General features: G+C 47.3%; 1 protein-coding gene across 4 annotated transcripts in view; it reads left to right on the top strand.

Annotated features, from left to right (window-relative positions):
• PLEKHA2 (pleckstrin homology domain containing A2) overlaps positions 1 to 20,013 on the top strand; it is a 74,909-nt gene that overhangs the window by 10,136 nt on the left and 44,760 nt on the right. For 3 of the 4 annotated variants that reach the window (XM_030937521.1, XM_030937522.1, XM_030937523.1), the window contains one exon: positions 6,716 to 6,879. In XM_030937521.1, coding sequence (XP_030793381.1) covers positions 6,739 to 6,879 — 141 coding nt within the window. In that variant the 5' untranslated portion in view covers positions 6,716 to 6,738. Of the gene's footprint in view, positions 1 to 6,715; positions 6,880 to 19,748; positions 19,870 to 20,013 lie in introns of those variants that run through there. The other variant, XM_030937524.1, reaches the window with a different exon arrangement.

Here is a 20,013-nt window from a genome sequence, read left to right as displayed (position 1 = left end):
ACTTTCTGTCTGTTTTTTTTTTTTTTTTTTTTTTTTTTTTTTTTTTTTTGAGATGGAGTCTCGCTCTGTTACCCAGGCTGGAGTGCAGTGGCCATGATCTCAGCTCATTGCAACCTCCACCTCCCAGGTTCAAGCAATTCTCCTGCCTTAGTCTCCTGAGTAGCTGAGATTATAGGTGTGCACCACCATGCCTGGCTAATTTTTGTATTTTCAGTGGAGACAGGGTTTCACCATGTTGGCCATGCTGGTTTTGAACTCCTGAACTCAAGTGATCCACCTGCTTCGGCCTCCCAAAATGCTGGGATTACAGGTGTGAGCCACCGTGCCCGGCCCCAGCATGAACACTTTCCATGTTGTCCCAGGAGATAAGGGCTGGGTATTGTTAGGATTCCCACAGACTTACCTGGGAACTCCTGGGATAAACCACACTAGATCACCCTCCACCCAATATTTTCACACTGGGGAACTCAGGGCAAAATGAAATTTAAGGCTGGGTGTAGTGGCTCATGCCTATAATCCCAGTACTTTGGGAGGCTTGAGGTGGGAGGATTGCCTGGGTCTAAGAGTTTGGAAACAGCTTGGGCAACACAGGGAGATCCCATCTCTACAAAGAATTAAAAAATTAGCCCTCCATGGTAGTGTGCACCTGTAGTCCCAGCTACTGGGGAGGCTGAGGCAGGAGGATTGCTTGAGCCCAGGAGTGGGAGGCCGCAGTAAGCTACGATTACACCACTGCACTCCAACCTGGGCAACAGAGTGTGACCGGGTCTCTAAAAAATAAAAACATAAAATGAAATTTAAGATAAGTGATTTTGACCGGGCGTGGTGGCTTATGCCTGTCATCCCAGCACCTGGGGAGGCCGAGGCTGGTGGATCACCTGAGGTCAGGAGTTCAAGATCAGCCTGGCCAACATGGTGAAACCCGTCTCTACTAAAAATACAAAAATTAGCCGGATGTGGTAGCACAGGCCTGTAATCCCAGCTACTCTGGATGCTGAGGCAGGAGAATGAATCTCTTAAACCCAGTAGGTGGAGGTTGAAGTGTGCTGAGATGGCTCCACTGCACTCCAGCCTGGGCGACAAGAGCAAAATCTGTCTCAAAAAACAGAACAAACAAACAAAAAACCCCAACTATGTAACTGGCAGAGTGTTGTGAGAGTTTGAAAAGACATTTTGAAGCTTTGCCTTGGTCTTGGCTGGGGATTTGGAGGTGATCACATATATATGTACACCAAGTTGTTGCCCCATCTAAGTACCAATTACTACTGGCACTCCCTTTTCTCCCCTCACTGGCTCATTGCTAGAATAGTAGATGCTAGGGATGAGGTGGCAAAGTTAACTTCCACACAGGCCTCTGTGAAGAAGAGAAAGAGCCAGAGAAGATTTGGAAAATGATGGTGACATGGCTGAAGAGGCGAGGACAGGGGATTTGGGGGCCTGGGGCAGCTCTGTGGACCCAATCTTAGCAGCTGTTGAGACAAGGAATGTACAAATGGGATCAGAATGAACCGTCAGAGGATTAGGGCTCAGGACCTGAGTTCACGTTGTGTGCAGCATCTGAGCGTGCTGCTGCTGCGTGGGTCAGCTAGTTAGAGCCACATTTCTGTGTGATGCTCCGTTCTCCTGCAGTTGGTCCTTCCCCCCACCTCCCACATTCCTGATGAGCTCTGTGACTCAGCTGCTTCTCGGGACATCTGAGCAGCTGTTTTTTTTATAGGGATAGAGCCACAGTCAGGAGGTGTTGTAACCTGAATGCTTATCTTCCCCTTGGGTCCGTGAGGGCCCTCTCCCACCGTGACGCCCCTGAAACAAAATTGGACTTTTGGAGCGTGCCTTCTTTAGCCCCTGACTTCAGAAAAAGACAGGCGTGACCAGGCGCGGTGGCTTACGCCTGTAATCCCAGCACTTTGGGAGGCTGAGGCGGGTGGCTCACCTGACATCAGGATTTCGAGACCAGCCTGGCCAAACATAGCGAAACCCCGTCTCTACTAAAAATACAAAAATTAGCTGGGTGTGGTGACGTGCACCTGTATTCCCAGCTACTTTGGGAGGCTGAGGGAGGACAATTGCTTGAACCCGGGAGGCAGAGGTTGCAGTGAGCCGAGATTGCCCCCACTGTACTCCAGCCTGGGCGACAGAGCGAGACTCCATCTCAGAAAGGAAAAAAAAAAAAAAAAAAAAGAAAAGAAAGAAAAAGACAGGCATGATGTATCCTGCAGGCTTAAAAGGAGAAATTTGAAAGCCAGTGTTCAGTTGGACACTGTGCTTAGCGATTGGGCCCAGGACAGTTAGCTTTACTCTTCCACAGCAGCTTGTGTGTTTTCTCTGGGAGATGCCTCAGGAGTAGCGATAGTCCTTGCAGTCCCTGCAAATCTGTCTGTGACTGGTTGGGCATCAAGGCGGTTTGCCTGGTTTTCCTGGGGGGCTGGCGATCACCAGCATCCTGACCAGGCAGCTCTGCACGCTTCCCAGAATGCTGATCCAACCCTTCTGGTGGGACTACTGTTCCCCCGTCACCCAGGGAGCTGCGGCTTCTCTCCAGGATATGCTCCCCTGCCCCCAGCCAGCGCCAGACCGCTTCCCTTGCTACCTTTGACCCAATGTCTGCTGGGAGACTTCATGATCCTCCTGTGGCGTCTGTTCCTCATTACTGGCTTTGTACCCATCTCTCTCCTGTTTCTGAACTCAAACTGGCTCCATTGTGAAACTGGAGCCGGGGCGGAAGCTTTGTTCGAGGAGGCGCTGGGTCTGTCTGCAGGTGCCGTAATGGAAGGGATGCTGCTTTGGGCAGGGGTGTGCCTCCCCCGGCCCCTGCTGTGCTGCAACATATCCTTCTCTGCTGTGTTTCTGAAACCTCCTCTGTCCACGGTTGATCCTTCTCACTGCATCTTTTACTGCAGCTCCTCTGATTTCTTCCTTAGCTGTGCTGTTTCACCTCTGCCCTGTTTTTCGCCTGCTTTGCTCTTTGTTCCCTCTCCTTTCACAGTGAGTAGCTGTGGGATTCCCCGACGCGTCTCCCTGATGTCTGTCTCCAGTCCCCCTCACCTCACCTGGATCAAGGGATTCACCGGTCACTGGTATCCATGTGTGTGTTGGTGGGGGGCATTTGTTCCTAGGGGCCGCCTCTCAGCACTGGCCCTTGTGGGGTTGGGAGGGAACACGCCACGCCACCAATCGCCATCCTTACTATTATTAGCCTGATCTGAATCCGCCTGATGTCAGCCTGTGCTGTGGGAGGGTATCTGGGCCTGCAGTACTGGGGCTGTTGGGTCTCTGTAGCTCACCTGCTGACCCAGCGTCCCCTTGTGGAGGATGGCCTGAGGCAGCCATCTCACAACTTTGTGTGGCTGTGGACAGAGGGCTTGGGCCACCAGGAGCTTCACTCTGTTGGAGTCTCTCAGGGCTCAGCAGTGGTGGGGTCTGACCTTGAAAGTCTGAAGGTCATGTGGTGCTTTGGGACCCTTGTGGGACCCCTTGTCCCATGTCGGCACTGGGTGTGCATTTCAGCTGGGTGTCTCTGCTCATTGAAAGGAGCCAGTCTTTGTTGGGGAGCACAATAGAGCTCCCACTCTTCGCTTTGGCTCTCAGAGAGGCCTAAGAAAATTGCAACAAGAACAGAGGCTGGCTGGCTTGAAGGTGTGGCTCATCCCACATTGCTAGAGAGACTATTCTGGAGTCGGGGATAGTGCTCATGGGCCGGGACTTTCTTCTTCTTTCTCCTTTTTCTTCTCTCTTCCTTTCTTCTTCTTCTGACAGGGTCTCACTCTGTCATCCAGGCTGGAGGGCAGTGGCACTCTCATGGTTCCCTGCAGCCTCAAATTCCTGAGCTCAAGCGATTCTCCTACCTCAGCCTCCTGAGCAGCTGGGACTACAGGCACGCCACCATGCCTGGCTAATTTTTTAATTTTTTTGTGGAGACGAGGTCTCGCTATGTTGCCCAGGTTGGTCTCAAACTCCTGGCCTTAAGCGATCCTCCCACCTTGGCCTCCCAAAGTGCTGGGATTACAGTTGTGAGCCACTGCACCCAGTCTGGGACTTTGTTCTGATGCCTCATTCTTTCCATTATAAGGGGCTTTATGGGTAACCATGTTAGGCTGCTCAGGCCATCATAACCAAGGACCACAGTTTGGATGGCTTAAACAACAGAAGTTCATTTTCTCACAGATCTGGAGGCTGAAAGTCCAACGTCAAGGTGTTAACAGGGTTGGTTTCTTCTGAGGGCCGTGAGGAAAAGATCTGTCCAGGGCCTGCGCCTTGGCTTGTGGATGGCTGTCACCGCCCTGTGTCTTCACAGGGTCTTTGCTCTTCTTATAGAGACATCAGTCATAGTGGATTAGGGCCCATGCTAATGACATCATGCTAACTCAGTCACCTCTTTCAAGACCCTGTCTCCAAATACAGCCACATTTTGAAGGCCTTGGGGTTAGGACTTCAACATACGAATTTTGAGAGGACATGATTCACCCCATAACAGTGACAGCAGAGTGATGTAAGATGCTGGGCCAGGGCTGTGACCCTACCGCAAGACTCCAGAAACTCCTTGCATTTTAATCTCTTGGTATCTTCATGGAGCTGGGGAGGCTGTCCTTTGTGACTTAATTCCTGGCAGAATTTTAGAAAAATTTTTTTATGTTTAACTTTTGTGGATACGTAGTAGGTGTATATATTTGTGGGGTACCTGAGATGTTTTGATACAGGCTTGCAGCACGTAACAGTCACTTCATGGAAGGTGGGGTATTCATCCCCTCAAGCATTTATCCTTTGTGTTCCAAACTGTTCAGTTATACTATTTTATTTTATTTAGACAGAGTTTCACTCTTGTTGCCCAGGCTGGAGTGCAATGGCGTGATCTTGGCTCACTGCAACCTCCACCTCTTGGGTTCAAGCGATTCTCCTACCTCAGCCTCTCGAGTAGCTGAGATTACAGGCATGTGCCACCACGACTGGCTAATGTTTTATATTTTTAGTAGAGACGGAGTTTCACCATGTTGGCCAGGCTGGTCTTGAACTCCTGACCTCAATTGATCCACCTGCCTCAGCCTCCCGAAGTGCTGGGATTACTGGCATGAGCCACCACTCCTGGCCTCTTTTAATTATTTTAAAATGTACAATTAAATTATTATTGACTATAGTTACCCTGTTGTACTATCAAATAGTAGGTCTTATTCATTCTTTCTAACTATTTTTTGTACCATTAACCATCCCCACTTCCCCCCAGCCCTCCACTACCCTTCCCAGCCTCTGGTAACCACCCTTCTACTCTCTATCTCCATGAGTTCAATTGATTTGATTTTTAGGTCCCATAAGTGAGTGATGTCTGTCTTTCTGTGGCTGGCTAATTTCACACTTACCATAATGATCCCCAGTTCCATCCATGTTGTTGCAAATGACAGGATCTTATTCTTCTTTATGGCTGAATAGTACTCCATTGTGTATATATGCCACATTTTCGTTATCCATTTATCTGTTGATGGCCACCAAGCTGCTTCCACATCTTGGCGATTGTGAACAGAGCTGCAACAAACATAGGAGTGCAAATATACCTCTTCAACAGACTGATTTCCTTTCTTTGGGTGTATACCCAGCAGTGGGATTGCTGGATCTTATGGTAGATCTATTTTTAGTTTTTTGAGGAACCTCCAAACTGTTCTCCGTAGTGGTTGTACTAATTTTTATTCCCACCAACACCATACAAGGGTTCCCTTTTCTCCACTTCCTCACCAGCATTTGTTGTTGCCTGTCTTTTGGATAAAAGCCATTTTAACTGGGGTGAGATGATACCCCATTGCAGTTTTGATTTGCATTTCTCTGATGAGCAGTGATGTCAAGCACCTTTTCATGTGCCTGTTTGCCATTTGTATGTGTTTTTCTTGAGAAATGTCTATTCAAATCTTTTGTCCATTTTAAAGTCGGATTATTAGATTTTTTTCCTATAGAGTTGCTTGAGCTCTTTATATATTCTGGTTATTAGTCCCTTATCAGATGGGTAATTTGCCGATTTTTCTCCCGTTCTGTGGGTTTTCACTTCACTTTGTTGGTTGTTTCCCTTGCCGTGCAGAAACTTTTTAACTTCATGTGATCCTGCCTGTCCATGTTTGCTTTGGTTGCCCATGCTTGTGAGGTATTGTTCAAGAGCCTGGCAGAATTTTATTCAGATGTTTGAATTGGAGCTTACATCCTTTCTGAGATCATTTCTTCCATGTGTAAAATTGAGTTGTGAGCCACTTTACAAGGTTTTGTGCAGAGCGACGATAATAGCTACTGTTCAGGAAGTGCTTACTGTATAACTAGCACTTAATTCTCAGCCCAAGCCTTATGAGGTGCACTATTATTAACCCCGTTTTACAGATGCAGAAGCTGAGGCACACGAAGGTTAAATAATTGGTGGTCATACAATTAACAAGTATCCAGAACTGGAATTTGAATGCAGGCCCCTGATCTAAAGTTTGAGCTTATCTCCTCTATGAATGTAAAGTGCCCAGTGCTATCCTGGGCACATAGAGCCTTGGAAAAGTGAGTTGAATACGTGTGAATGGATTTTTAGGGGTGCTTAACATTGGGAGAGGTTTCCAGGGTCTGGAGTGGAACATTTGGTGCCCCCACGGAAGGAAGTTGGTGAGAGAGTCTCAGCCCAACTTCCTGGAAAGATTTCTGCAGGTCCTGAGGCAGAGCTGCTTCATCTTCCTTCTCATCAGCACCTCCCTCCTGTGCGCAGGGTGATGAGAGCAGAGCCCAGGAATGCCTTATGTGGATCGGCAGAACCGAATCTGTGGGTTTCTGGACATCGAGGAGCATGAGAACAGCGGCAAGTTTCTGCGGAGGTACTTCATTCTGGACACCCAGGCTAACTGCCTCCTCTGGTATATGGACAACCCCCAGGTGAGAGGGTCAGTGGGAAGGGGCGGGGCGACTGGGTGCCCCTCACTGCGCGGGAGGAATGCGCACGGGGTTAGCCTCCAGGCCTAGGCTCACGAGCAACACAACCTGCTCATCAGCAGGGAGGGGACAACCCCACAACACATACAGACACACACAAACACATTCACGTGCACACACACCACACACACCCCATACAAACCACACACGCACACACACGCACCTCATACACACGACACACACACCCCATACACACCACACAGACACACACGCACATGCACCTCATACACACACACCACACACCACACAGACACACACACATGCACCTCATACACACACACCACACACCCCATACACACCACACACACCCGCACCTCATACACACCACACACACCCCACACACACCACACAGACACACACACACACGCACCTCACACACACACCACACACACCCCATACACACCACACAGACACACACGCACATGCACCTCATACACACACCACACACCCCATACACACACACACGCACCTCATACACACCCCATACACACCACACATACACACACGCACACACACACACTTCATACACACACCACACACACACCAGACACCATACGTACACACATGCACACACCATATACACACCACACGGACACACACACATACTCCCCATACACATACCACACACACATACACGACACACACTATACACACACACCACACACCAGACACACCATACACATATGCACACACACCCCATATACACACACCACACACCACACACACACATGCACACACACCCCATACACACACGCCCCATACATACACACCACACACACACACAACCCGTGAACACACACCAGATACATACTGTACACACATACACATGCAAACACACCCCATACACACACCACACACACACACACAACCCATAAACACACACTACACATCATACACACGCCCACACATGCACACATACCCCATACACACACACCGCACACAAATACACAACCCATACACACACCACACACACATTCTACAGACACCATACACACATGCACACACCATATACACACCACACGGACACACACACATACCCCCATACACGTACCACACACACATACACACGACACACACCATACACACACACCACACACCAGACACACCATACACACATGTACACACACCACCACACACACACACACAACCCATAAACACACACCAGATACATACCATACACACATACACACACATGCACACACACCCCATACACACACCACACACACATACACACAACCCATAAACACACACCAGACACACATCATACACACACACGCCCACACATGCACGCATACCCCATACACACACACCGCACACACATACATAAACCATACACACACCACACACACAGAGACACACAAACCATACACACACCCCCACACACACCACACATGCATGCACCCCATACATAGACACACACATGCACACACACAGACACACACCATACACACACAAATACACACACATACCATACACACCCACCCCCCCACCCCCACCCCCCCCACACACAGAAAACCATCTCAGTTCTTAGTTTGGAGAGAAGGATGCTCTCCTGACCCTGGCATCTGGTGTCTGCTCTCACACACAGAGACCAGCCAGGATCTGCCAGTGAGATCCAAGTCCTGGATCCAGGCTCCAAGGCATGGCTTGCTTCCTGTCACTTTTCTTCAGGGCTGTGGCCTCTGGCTGCTCCTGCTCTTCCAGTCTGGGGGCCCCACCCCAGCAGAGAATGTGACCTGGTTCCCTGAGCTGGACACATGTTGGATTTCTTTGGTTTCCTGACTCAGGAAGTCCTAGAATCCTGGATTGGAGGTGCCTTTGGCGGTCACCCAGTTTTGTTTACTCGTGGTCCAGATGAGAAGAGAGCCTCAGACACTGCACTGGATGTAGGCAAGAACATGGTCAGAATTAGGTGACTTGCTGAGCATCTTGTGGAGGTCAGGCACAAAGATGGAGGCCACCTACCTTTGACTGCTATGTCTGGGAGTCCCTGGAGTCACCACTGGTCTGGGAACAAGTTGCTTCACTCTGATTTGGGATCTCAAGGCTTTTCTTATTCTGGCCCTGGGTGCTGTTAGCTTTTTCCTTCCCCCACCCTTGAGTGATTTGGTGGAATGAACCTGCAAACACTGACATGGCCTCTGAACAGCAAGGTCACAGGTCATGGCTGTGTTGGGATGAAGAAGGGTGTGGGGTCTGGAATTTGGCTCTAGTTCCGAGGTTTGGGAAGAGAAAATTCTGAATGTCCCTGGGATGGAGTTATGCTTTAAGATGCGATGTAGAAAACGAGTTGTGTGAATCTCTAGGTCACTATCCAGGGACTAATCATCTAGTGGTCTTGGGCATTTGTCTTCAAGATTTGATGGCCAAGAGAAAAACTGTATCGATGCAGAAAACATACTCAGAAAGTAAGCTGCTGCTAATTGCCTTCTCCAGGAAGGATTAACCCTAAGTAGAACTGAGCCCCATGTGGCACCCTGCAGCCCTGAGAAACCTGTTGCTTACTTTCATTTGAAGTGCCTACTGTGCAGAGTGAACCCTTCCTCGGCACACTGTGACACCTTCAGCTCAGCCTGGAATGCCGCTGTTTGTCATGCAGTGGGCCTGGTTTGCCTTCAGACCCTGCCATACCATTTTCCCTTCCTTTGCTCTTTTCTTTTTTCTTTTCTTTGAGACAGTCTTGTTCTGTCACCCAGGCTGGAGTGCAGTGGCACTATCTCGGCTCACTGCAACCTCCACCTCCCGGATTCAAGTGATTCTCCTGCCTCAGCCTCCTTAGTAGCTGGGATTACTGGCATGTACCACCATGCCCGACTAATTTTTGGTACTTATTTATTTATTTATTTATTTATTTTTTGAGACAGAGTCTCCCTTTGTTGCCCAGGCTGGAGTGCAGTGGTGCTATCTCGGCTCACTGCAAGCTCGGCCTCCTGAGTTCACGCCATTCTTCTGCCTCAGCCTCCCAAGTAACTGGTACTACAGGCGCCCGCCACCATGCCTGGCTAATTTTTTGTACTTTTTTAGTAGAGACGGGGTTTCACTGTGTTAGTCAGGATGGTCTCGATCTCCTGACCTCGTGATCTGCCTGCCTCGGCCTTCCAAAGTGAGCCATTTTGTTATTTTTAGTAGAGACAGGGTTTTACTGTGTTGGCCAAGCTGATCTTGAACACCTGACCTCAAGTGATCTGCCTGCTTTGGCCTCCCAAAGTGCTGGGATTACAGGCGTGAGCCACTATGCCTAGCTTTTTTTGTTTTTTTTTTTCAATTTGAGATTTTACTCTGTTGCCCAGGCTGGGGTGCAGTGATGCAATCATAGCTCAAACTCCTGGGCTCAAGTGATCCTCCCACCTCAGCCTCCCATGTACCTGGGACTGCAGATGTGCGCCACCACACTGGGCTAATTATTTTTATTTTTTGTAGAGATGGAGGGTCTCACTTTGTTGACCAGGCTGGTCTCGAACTCCTGGTTTCTTTTTTTTTTTTCTCTTCTTTTGAGACAGAGTTTTGCTTTTGTCACTCAGGCTGGAGTGCAATGGTGTGATCTGGGCTCACTGCAACCTCCATCTCCCGGTTCCTCCTGAGTAGCTGGGATCACAGGCGCCTGCCACCATGCCTGGCCAATTTTTTTTTTTTTTTTTTTTTTTTGAGATGGAGTTTTGCTCTTGTTGCTCACGCTGGAGTGCAATGGTGTGATCTCAGCTCACTGCAACCTCTGCCTCCCGAGTTCAAGCGATTCTCCTGTCTCAGCCTCCTGAGTAGCTGGGATTGCAGGCGCTCGCCACTATGCCCAGCTAATTTTTGTATTTTTAGTAGAGATGGGGTTTCATCATATTGGTCAGGCTGGTCTCAAACTCCTGACCTCAGGTGATCCACCCGCCTCTTCCTCCCAAAGTGCTGGGATTACAGGTATGAGCCACCACGCCTGGCCTGAACTCTTGGTTTCAAGCGATGCTCCTGCTTTGGCCGGAGTTAAGTCTTTGTTGCCAGTAGACTTGGCTTTGGGCACACTGGAGACGAACCCTGGGTGACTTACGGGTCTTCACATTCTCTCTCCATTCTCCTTTGTGTACTTCCTCCCACTCACCTGCTGTGTTAGCGCAAGTCATTCGAATGGATTTTTGTTTTGAGTTACCTGCTTCACGCCATGCTTCCCCACTAGTGCTGTGCTTTACCCAAATTGACTTACTTGGGGAATTCTGTCTGGCTGTTGCCAGCTGCTCCCTGGAGAGTCGGATCTTTCTTCATACCCTGGATCACAGACTGAGAGTTGTGCTGTCAGTGGCAGATCACCCAGGACCACAGTGGCACCATCTTGGAACTCGAAAATTGACAGTTGTCAGGATTCCCTTCACTCTGATTTGTCACTGGGGCCCAGAACCTGTGCTAAGCCTAGACGCTGTGCCTCAGGCTGCTTTCTAGGCTCTCTGGGGTCAGCCTCTGTAGCAGGTTCCCCCGGCCCAGGGCAGGCTCTTACTCTTTCCTGCCAGCTGAGCTCTCAGGGTGTTTTGCGGTAGAACCTTCTTTGAGTTTGAATTACCAGGTAGAACTAACTAGTGGCCCACTGCCGAGGATTCTTTACGTTTTCCCAGGAAGCAATAGAGCTCACCTGGCTTGACATATTCTTGAAAAAGGAGTCTTGCTGTGATACAGAAATAATTCAGGACATTTTACTTCTTCAGTAGTTGGGTTAGTTCTTTGTTGTGTAAACGGCCAAACAGCCACTCCACATTTAAGCGTGGATGTTTCAGGTAAGTTTTAAATGGTATTAGTGAGCATTTATTACTGTGTGCCAAGCACACGTCATTGGGTTTTTATTTCATTCTGACAACAAGTTTAATTGGTAGTTATTATTGCCCTCATTCTGAAGATGAGGTAGGTGAGGCTGACAGGGGAAGAATTTGCCCGTGGTTACATAGTAAAAAAGTAGCACAGCTGGGACTCTAACCCTGACAGTCTAACTGTAGTGCCCCTGCCATTACTGCTGATAATGAGACAGGCACAAGGGTGACTGGGAGGATGGAGAGCCTGCAAAGGTAGTTACTGGTTAAGAAAGAGAAACCTGAGGACTCTCAGGGCTGGGAAGTCCTAGAAGGTAGGGTACTCGTGTGGCTTAGTTTTTGATCATAGTGTCCAGGATTTGATGAATATGTATTCATTAAATGAATGAATGAACAAACTAAAGAGGGCCAGGGAAGGAAGTGGCCAGAAGTCAGGTCCTTGGGGAATGTGGAGTGCCCAACATTGCTTTCCTGGGGTTGGGGACAGGGCCAAAATGGAATGGAAGTTCTGCAGAGAGGGACATCCTGGGGATTTTGGTCCATTCCTATGAAGAGAGGCATTGAGAACTGTGTGTGGTCATTGAACATCTTTATTTGATAGGGGAAAGGAGATCTCTGCTATGTTTTCTTAATTATTTAATAGGCAGTAATAAGCAGATTTTTGGACCCAGGTCTCCGATCTTTGTGTGTTGAAACCACCTGGTAGGTGGTGTTCGGTGAGCCTGAATCTGTTACTGCTGCTGCTACTGTTATTACTCACTGCAGCTTATACTTACTAAGTGGTTGCCGTGTACGAGCCGTGGTGTGATATGCTTTTACATGTGTTACCCCATCGAACCTCTCCATAATCCTGGGGCCTAGGGTCCGTTGTCACTCTGCTCATGGTTGTGCAGGTGGTAAATGCAGCGTTGGAGCCAGATCCATCGACTCGAGCGTGCAACCTCCCCTTTGTCTGCCTCCCTCCTCCCACTGACCTCTGTGCTCAGCCCTGTGCAAGGTCCTGTAGATGATGTGGAAAATGAATTCAATGAGGCTTTTGCCACCAGGAAGCTTCAGGGTTAGCTGGGGAGAGGAAAACAACACACACAAAACTGTAGTGCTAATAATCCTGGCATATCATATAACAGGGTAGCATATCATTAAGTGCCAGTGCCAATGCCCGGATGCCAATATTTAGGTTGAAGGAGAAGGGGTTGCCATTTTCCTTTGCTGCCACCCATAAGGGAAAGAGGTGGAGTGTCATATGGAAAGTTCTCAGGCTGGGGAGATAAGAGATCAAGGATGCAATCATGGCTCTGCCACTAAATTGATTTACATCCTAGGCAAGTCATTTATCCTGTGAAGTATGGGCACTCTAGGTGGTCCTTTCACCACCACACCTGGCTAATTTTTATATTTTTAGTAGAGATGGGGTTTCACCATGTTGGTCAGGCTGGTCTCGAACTCCTGACCTCGAATGATCCCACCGCCTTGGCCTCCCAAAGTGCTGGGATTACAGGCATGAGCTACCGTGCCCAGCCTCTAGGTGATCCTTAATGTGCCTTTGATCCCTTAATTTCCTGAGAATAGAAGGAGATCCTGGAGTTCAACAGCATTATTAACACATATTTACTAAATTTGTTCAATGTGCCAGATGCTGATCTAAATACTGTGGCTACATCAGTGAACAGGACAGTCTTTGCCTTCATAGAGTTTATATTGTCTTTAGGAAAATAGACAATTAGGGTGGGGAGAGCTGGGGGCTCCCTTTGTAGAGGAGGTATCACTAGATCCAGATGTTGAAGAGTGTGTGAGGTTCATTTTTGCTATACATTATTCATATTTGCAGAGTATTTTGTGGGTTTTCACTTACTTTTTAAAATTTATATATATATATATATATATATATATTTTTTTTTTTTTTTTTTTTTGAGACGGAGTCTCGCTCTGCTGCCCAGGCTGGAGTGCAATGGCCAGATCTCAGCTCACTGCAAGCTCCGCCTCCTAGGTTTACGCCATTCTCCTGCCTCAGCCTCCCGAGTAGCTGGGACTACAGGTGCCCGCCACGTCGCCCGGCTAGTTTTTTGTATTTTTTAGTAGAGACGGGGTTTCACTGTGTTAGCCAGGATGGTCTTGATCTCCTGACCTCGTGATCCGCCCATGTCGGCCTCGCAAAGTGCTGGGATTACAGGCTTGAGCCACTGCGCCCGGCTATTTATTTATAATTTAAAGACAGAGTCTCACTCTGTTGCCGAGGATCCAGTGCAGTGGCATGATCTCAGCTCACTGCAACCTCCGCCTCCCAGCTGCAAGAAATTCTCATGCCTCAGCCTCCCGAGTAGCTGGGTTTGCAGGGCCTGCGCCACCATGCCCAGCTAGTTTTTGTATTTTATTAGAGATAGGGTGTCACTACGTTGGCTAGGCTGGTCTCGAACTCCTGACCTCAGGTGATCCACCCACCTTGGCATCCAAAGTGCTGGGTTACAGGTGTGAGCCACTATGCCTAGCCCAGTTTTCATTTCCAAGATGTCCTTTGATTGTTATACCCACTCTGCCCCAGAGATGAAGAAGAGAAGGAGGGTGTTCTAAGTTGGGGAAACAGCAGTCATTGTGGGGCAGAGGTGAGCTTGCTTGGTTGGAGGGACATTTAAGGTCATCAGGGTCCCCAGAAGAAGACCCTGAGACTAGGAGTCAGGCGCTGAGAAAAGATCTGTCAGGAAGTTCTTTATTGAGGAAATCTTCCCGCGGGGACTATGAAGAGAGCTGGAGAAGGAGGACAGGGAAGGGAGGAGGCCAGCTCAGGTGGAGGGTGTGAACTCAGTGGAAGTCTGAGCAACGGGTGGTTTCACTGTGGGCCTGCAGGAGCGCTGGGGTGAGTCATTCCTCAGTTTTGTCTCAGGGAGCTGGGCTTTCGTGTGCCTGCACTGGGCAGTAACTGGCTCCAGCTCTGCACATGTGGGCAGAACGGCTTCCAGCAGCCCAGAGGCAGTTCTCTGAAGCAGAGCTGTGGATGCAGGCCATGGAAGGCATAGCCAAATGGCAAAAAGAGATGGAGGGAATTTGGGAGGCCAGCAGCAATGTCTGCTAGATGGGCATACGGTAGGGGCGTGTTGGGGATCAGAACACAGCATGGGCCAGGTGCATTCTTGAATGTCTGGCAGAATTTAGAATCAGTGTGATTAAGTAACGAATCAAGGCTTCTCATACAGGCAGTAGTGACTCTAAACTGATATAGAACAAAAACCCATTAGCTAAAAAGGACCCATCTAAATGGAAAGTCTCAGTATTATTGATTATGGACACTGATTTGGCTAATACATTTAAAAATCAATATGCTGACATATCAAGCAAACTTTTTTTAAATTATAGTAAGGACATTCAGCATGAGATCTACCCTTTTAACAAAAGTTAAATGCATGATACCATATTGTTGACTGTAGGCATGATGTTATACAGCCAGTCTCCCCACTCTAGAACTTCTTCATCTTGCATGCAGTCAGATAATTCTCGAACAGAAACAAATGCTGGCTTGATTTTCCTTAAAATGTTACTACAATATTATGACACTACCGCTTGTATTTGAATTTCACATTGGTTCCCATCATGACAGAGGAGATGAAATTCCTTAGGGCCGCCCTACTCTAGTACAGCAATCTGCAGAGTAACTATGTTTTAGTTGCAGAGTATTGCTTATGTCCCCCCTTTCTAATGTCCATTTGGCTAAGTAATTGCAAGACCAAATTATATGGCCCTGAACAAAGAGTAAACAGAAGCGTGAAAAACAATATTGCACTAGATTGCTGGTCTTGTCAAATTTACTCTGTCAAATGTGTTTTTTCCGCTTTTTCCAAAAAATACGTAGATGCTTTTACTTTCCAAAGGCCACACAATATGACTCATGGATCATCAAATAACCAAAAAGACTGCATTGCTCTTGGTAACCCTGGGATGCCGATGAAAGCCCTTTGTTTTTATTTAATTTTTTAAAATAAACTGAAAGCAGTTCTTTCCATTGATGGGGTGAAGAGTGTTAGCAGTGTTGGTAACAAGATGGATATTTGGTGCATTTTAGTAGAAAGCATACAAAGGTATGGGAGGAGGTTATAATAACACATAATGTGTAATGGACAATACTGTTGTCTTAAAGGCTACATGAAAATTGGCGTTTTTAAAAAATATATGTGAAACTTTCCTAAGCAAATTTTGGCTGAAAGCCAGGAATAATTTTTGCATTGTATGCTTCAACCTGTCAGAATGCCAAGAACCAGGAAATAACGTTCTTTAAAAATTGGGGAATAGATGAACGTGGTGCAAAATTTGAACTGCAGGAATGCAGAGTTACTGACAAATTTCTCCCTCCCACTTCTGTCCTCTCGGCAGGGGGGCAGCCAGTCTTGACAGTTTCTTGTGTCTGTCTGGAGATAATCTCTGCCTATGAGACTATCTCTTAAGATCATGATAACTTTCAGATCATCAGCAATTGTTTGGGCAAAGTGTCTTAAATTCATGGATTTTGTGTAATTGGTATCTTAACTATCCACGTAGACATGTGATTTCCAGAAGTCAGTAGAATTGCTGATGTGCTTTTGTCTATAGTGTGTTAGAGTAAGAACGCAGAATCCTTTGGTAAAAAAAAAACCTCAAAAGAAGATTATAAGTGACAAATCTGTACTTTTACCAAATGCAAATTTTGCTAAGGGTAAAATTATTATTAAAAAGTACTTTTTTTTTTTTTTTTTTTAAGAGACAGGGTTCTTACTCCATCTCCGAGACTGGAGTGTAGTGGTGCAATCATAGCTCACTGCTGGATTTGAGTGGGCCTGGTCAAAACATGTTTAGAATTAAAATTATATGTGGGCTTTTTGAGAGCTTAATGTAAAATAAAAAAGTGCAATTTTGCTTTATGTGTTTTCTGTAGCCATCATATTTTTTAAATACTTCGTATCTTTATAACAGGATGTACTTTGTCTAGATTTAAAAAAATTAAAAACTAAGCCGGGCGTGGTGGCTAACACCTATAATCCCAGCACTCTGGGAGGCCAAGGCAGGCGGATCACCCGAGGTCAGGAGTTCGAGACCAGCCTGATCAACATGGCAAAACCCTGTCTCTACTAAAAGTACAAAAATTAGCAGGGCATGGTGGCAAGCTACTCAGGAGACTGAGGCAGGAGAATCGCTTGAACCCGGGAGGCAGAGATTACAGTGAGCTGAGATCATGCCACTGCACTCCAGCCTGGGTAACAAGAGCGAGACTCCATCTCAAAAAGCAAACAAACAAACCAACAAAAACTAAGCAGCACATTGAAAGAATTGTGTTAAGAGTTAGCACTACTCAGTAGTAAAGTCCAAGCAGCTAAACAGATAGAAGCTATGAAACTTAGCAGAGGTTAAATAGCTATTGCAAAACCATAGTAATGACTATTCTCAGTTTTCTCAAAACTTCTCTTTGGTATGTTGTTGTTAGATTTTACTTTACATTTTAACCTTCAGCATTTGTTCAATATATTTATTATATATGTTTCTTTTTAAATTTATAGATCTAGTTATGTACCAAAGAATGGTATGGCCAGACATGGTGGCTCATATCTGTAATCCCAGCCCTTTGGGAGGCTGAGGTGGGAGGATCACTTGAGGCCAGGAATTTGAGACCAGCCTGGGCAATGTAGGAAGACCCCATCTCTAAAATAAAATAAAATAAAATAAATAAAATAAAGTAAAATAAAATATCAATCGTGGTGGCGTATGCCTGTAGTCCCAGGTACTTGGGAGGCTGAGGTGGGAGGATCACTTGAGCTCAGGAGTTAGAGGCTGTGATCAGGATGGGGTACTCCAGCCTGAATTACAGAGCAAGACCCTGTCTCAAAAAAAAGTCATTTTATTAATTTATTATCTAAATTGTGTCTCTAAGGCAAAGGAGGTTATTGCATGTTTGGGAGAGGGGTTCATATTAGATTTTGCTTCAGAGACCAGTTTTATTAGTTATATCAATTGAGCACAGGGCAACATGATGAATATATTCATTAAGGAAACGTCCATTTTTTGAGCCTCCTGTCATCATCCACAATATATGGTAATGATATCAGTGATCTCCACCTGTGACATTGTTATGAAGAGTAAATAATATATGTGAAAATGCTTTGATGAGCTTTAAAGTGCTACAGATGTTATCTGTTAAGAAAGTTTGTTCTGGCCAGGACATCGGGATGGATGGCGAAGTGGGGAGAGCTGGAGCTGGAGATGACAGCTGGGGATTTGTCACGGAGCTTCCTGATATGCCTGAGGTGGTGGGCATGGAGTTGGGTGGGGGGCAGGTTTAGAGGCCACATGAGGGAAGAATGTTTGAAAGTTTAGTATCTGGTTGACTGGGGAGAGGAGGTGGAATTACTGACAGAGATTGGGGAGGGGAGAGGGAAACCGATTAGAAAGTGGTGGGGAAATGACATTGAGTTTGAGGCTGGATTGAAGAAAGGGCTGATGGAGTTGGCTTATTGAGTTTACAGCTTTAGAACCATTTAAGTGGCCAGCAGTCAGAGTTGAGACCCAGATGCGCCCAGGAGATTATCTGAAGCCCAGGCCTCTGACCTGGTCTTTTTTTTTTTTTCTTTTTGAGATGGAGTCTCACTTACTCTGTCACCCAGGCTGGAGTGCAATGGTGCGATCTTGGCTCACTGCAACTTCCGCCTCCCGAGTTCAAGCGATCCTCTTACCTCAGCCTCCTGGGTAACTGGGATTACAGGTGTGCACCACCACACCCGGCTAATTTTTGTATTTTTAGTAGAGACAGGGTTTCACCATGTTGGCCAGGTTGGTCTCAAACGCCTGACCTCAAGTGATCCACCTGCCTTGGCCTCCCAAAGTGTTGAGATTACAGGCATGAATCACCACGTCCGGCCTGACCTGGTCTTTAAGTCTCTGTCACCAGAGTTGGAAGACGGAAATAAAGGGAATGGGGGGTGTGGCTGAGAGACTTAACACACAATGAAACTTATCCTGTCTAAAGCTGATACCGGTGTCTGTCAACAAGAAATCGACATCCAAGTAATAGAATGAAAACATTAAGCCCATGCAGCAGAGGATGATATAGAATCGACTTCTCCTGAAGGGAAAGATTAAATACACACTTTGAACTGGAGAATGGGGAGAGTAGCTATCAGCATGTCATGTGCCCCTGTGTTAGCATCAGCCAGTGGACCTGCAGGGCAGAGAGGAGGAGAGGTGTTTGGCATCAGAGCAGCAGGCAGAGCCACGGCCCAGGTCACCTGATGCCTGGGATTCGCTTGGCTCCCCTGCTTTGGTTGCTCCTGTTAGGGTGAGGGCTTTGGAATGTGGGGCAGTGACAGCTATGCTCCTCCTTCCCAATCCTGTCACACCGTTCTCCTACATTCAAATGTCTACTCCGAGCTATACCCCCTCTGCAGGCACATTCTTTTCTGCGAGTCTAGATGGCCGTGGCTTTTGGTGGCTGAGCTATGATTTTAGCTCACATACAGCTATGTCAGCTCATGCCCTAGCTCTGGGATTACCAGGGATGTCCCCTCCCTCCTTCTCCTGCTAGCTGCTTTTTACTGTCTGCTGGACACTCCAGGGGCCTGTAAGAGAAGGTCAGATGGCACCAGCATCTCTCCTTCCTTCCCTCTTCCTGCTCTGAATCCCTGGTCTATTGGAGTTTGGCACCCAAGAGCCAGTTGGACAAGTTTCTGCCCTGCCCAGCTTGGGCAATGACACTGGGCCTCTTTTGGTGTAACCCTGCTGGTCCTGCTCTTGTATTTACCTTTCGTTGATAATCAGCTCTTAGATAATGTCTCATGGGAGATGGCAGGGCCTAAAGGAAAGTGCATGGGATTTGGGAATCAGAAAGCATTGTGCTTGAATACTGGCTCCCCTGCTTGCTGCCTGTGTGACCTAGGGCAGGTTCCTTCACCAACCTCATCCTTAGTTTCTTCATCTGTGAAATGGGATTGTTAGGATTAGGCGACCACATGTGAAGGTGCCTAGCAGCATGCCTGGCACATCATAATTTCTTAATATATGTCAGTTTCCTTCTTTCTTTCTCAGGCTGTTTCTTTGCCAAAGCACCAGATTGATGTTAGGAGTTTGAGCTCTGTCTTCATTTGGCTCCCTAAGGAAGTCACTTCCCCCAGTTGAGCCTTAGAGGACTCGTGTGGTGAATGAAGAGGTATGCACAGGACCTTTGAGTGCTGACATGCTGTGAGTTTATGGATCAATAGTTGGGTCTTCTGGTCATTTCTGTGTTCTTTGTGACTCTCACTGGAAGAGGGGGAAGGGAGTAGAAGTCACATGGGTAAAAATTTCTCCTTCA

Source organism: Rhinopithecus roxellana, chromosome 9, assembly GCF_007565055.1.
Source record: "Rhinopithecus roxellana isolate Shanxi Qingling chromosome 9, ASM756505v1, whole genome shotgun sequence".
Classification (NCBI taxonomy): Eukaryota; Metazoa; Chordata; class Mammalia; order Primates; family Cercopithecidae; genus Rhinopithecus; species Rhinopithecus roxellana.
Note: the sequence above shows the minus strand (reverse complement) of the source record. Positions and strands in the feature narration are given on the sequence as shown.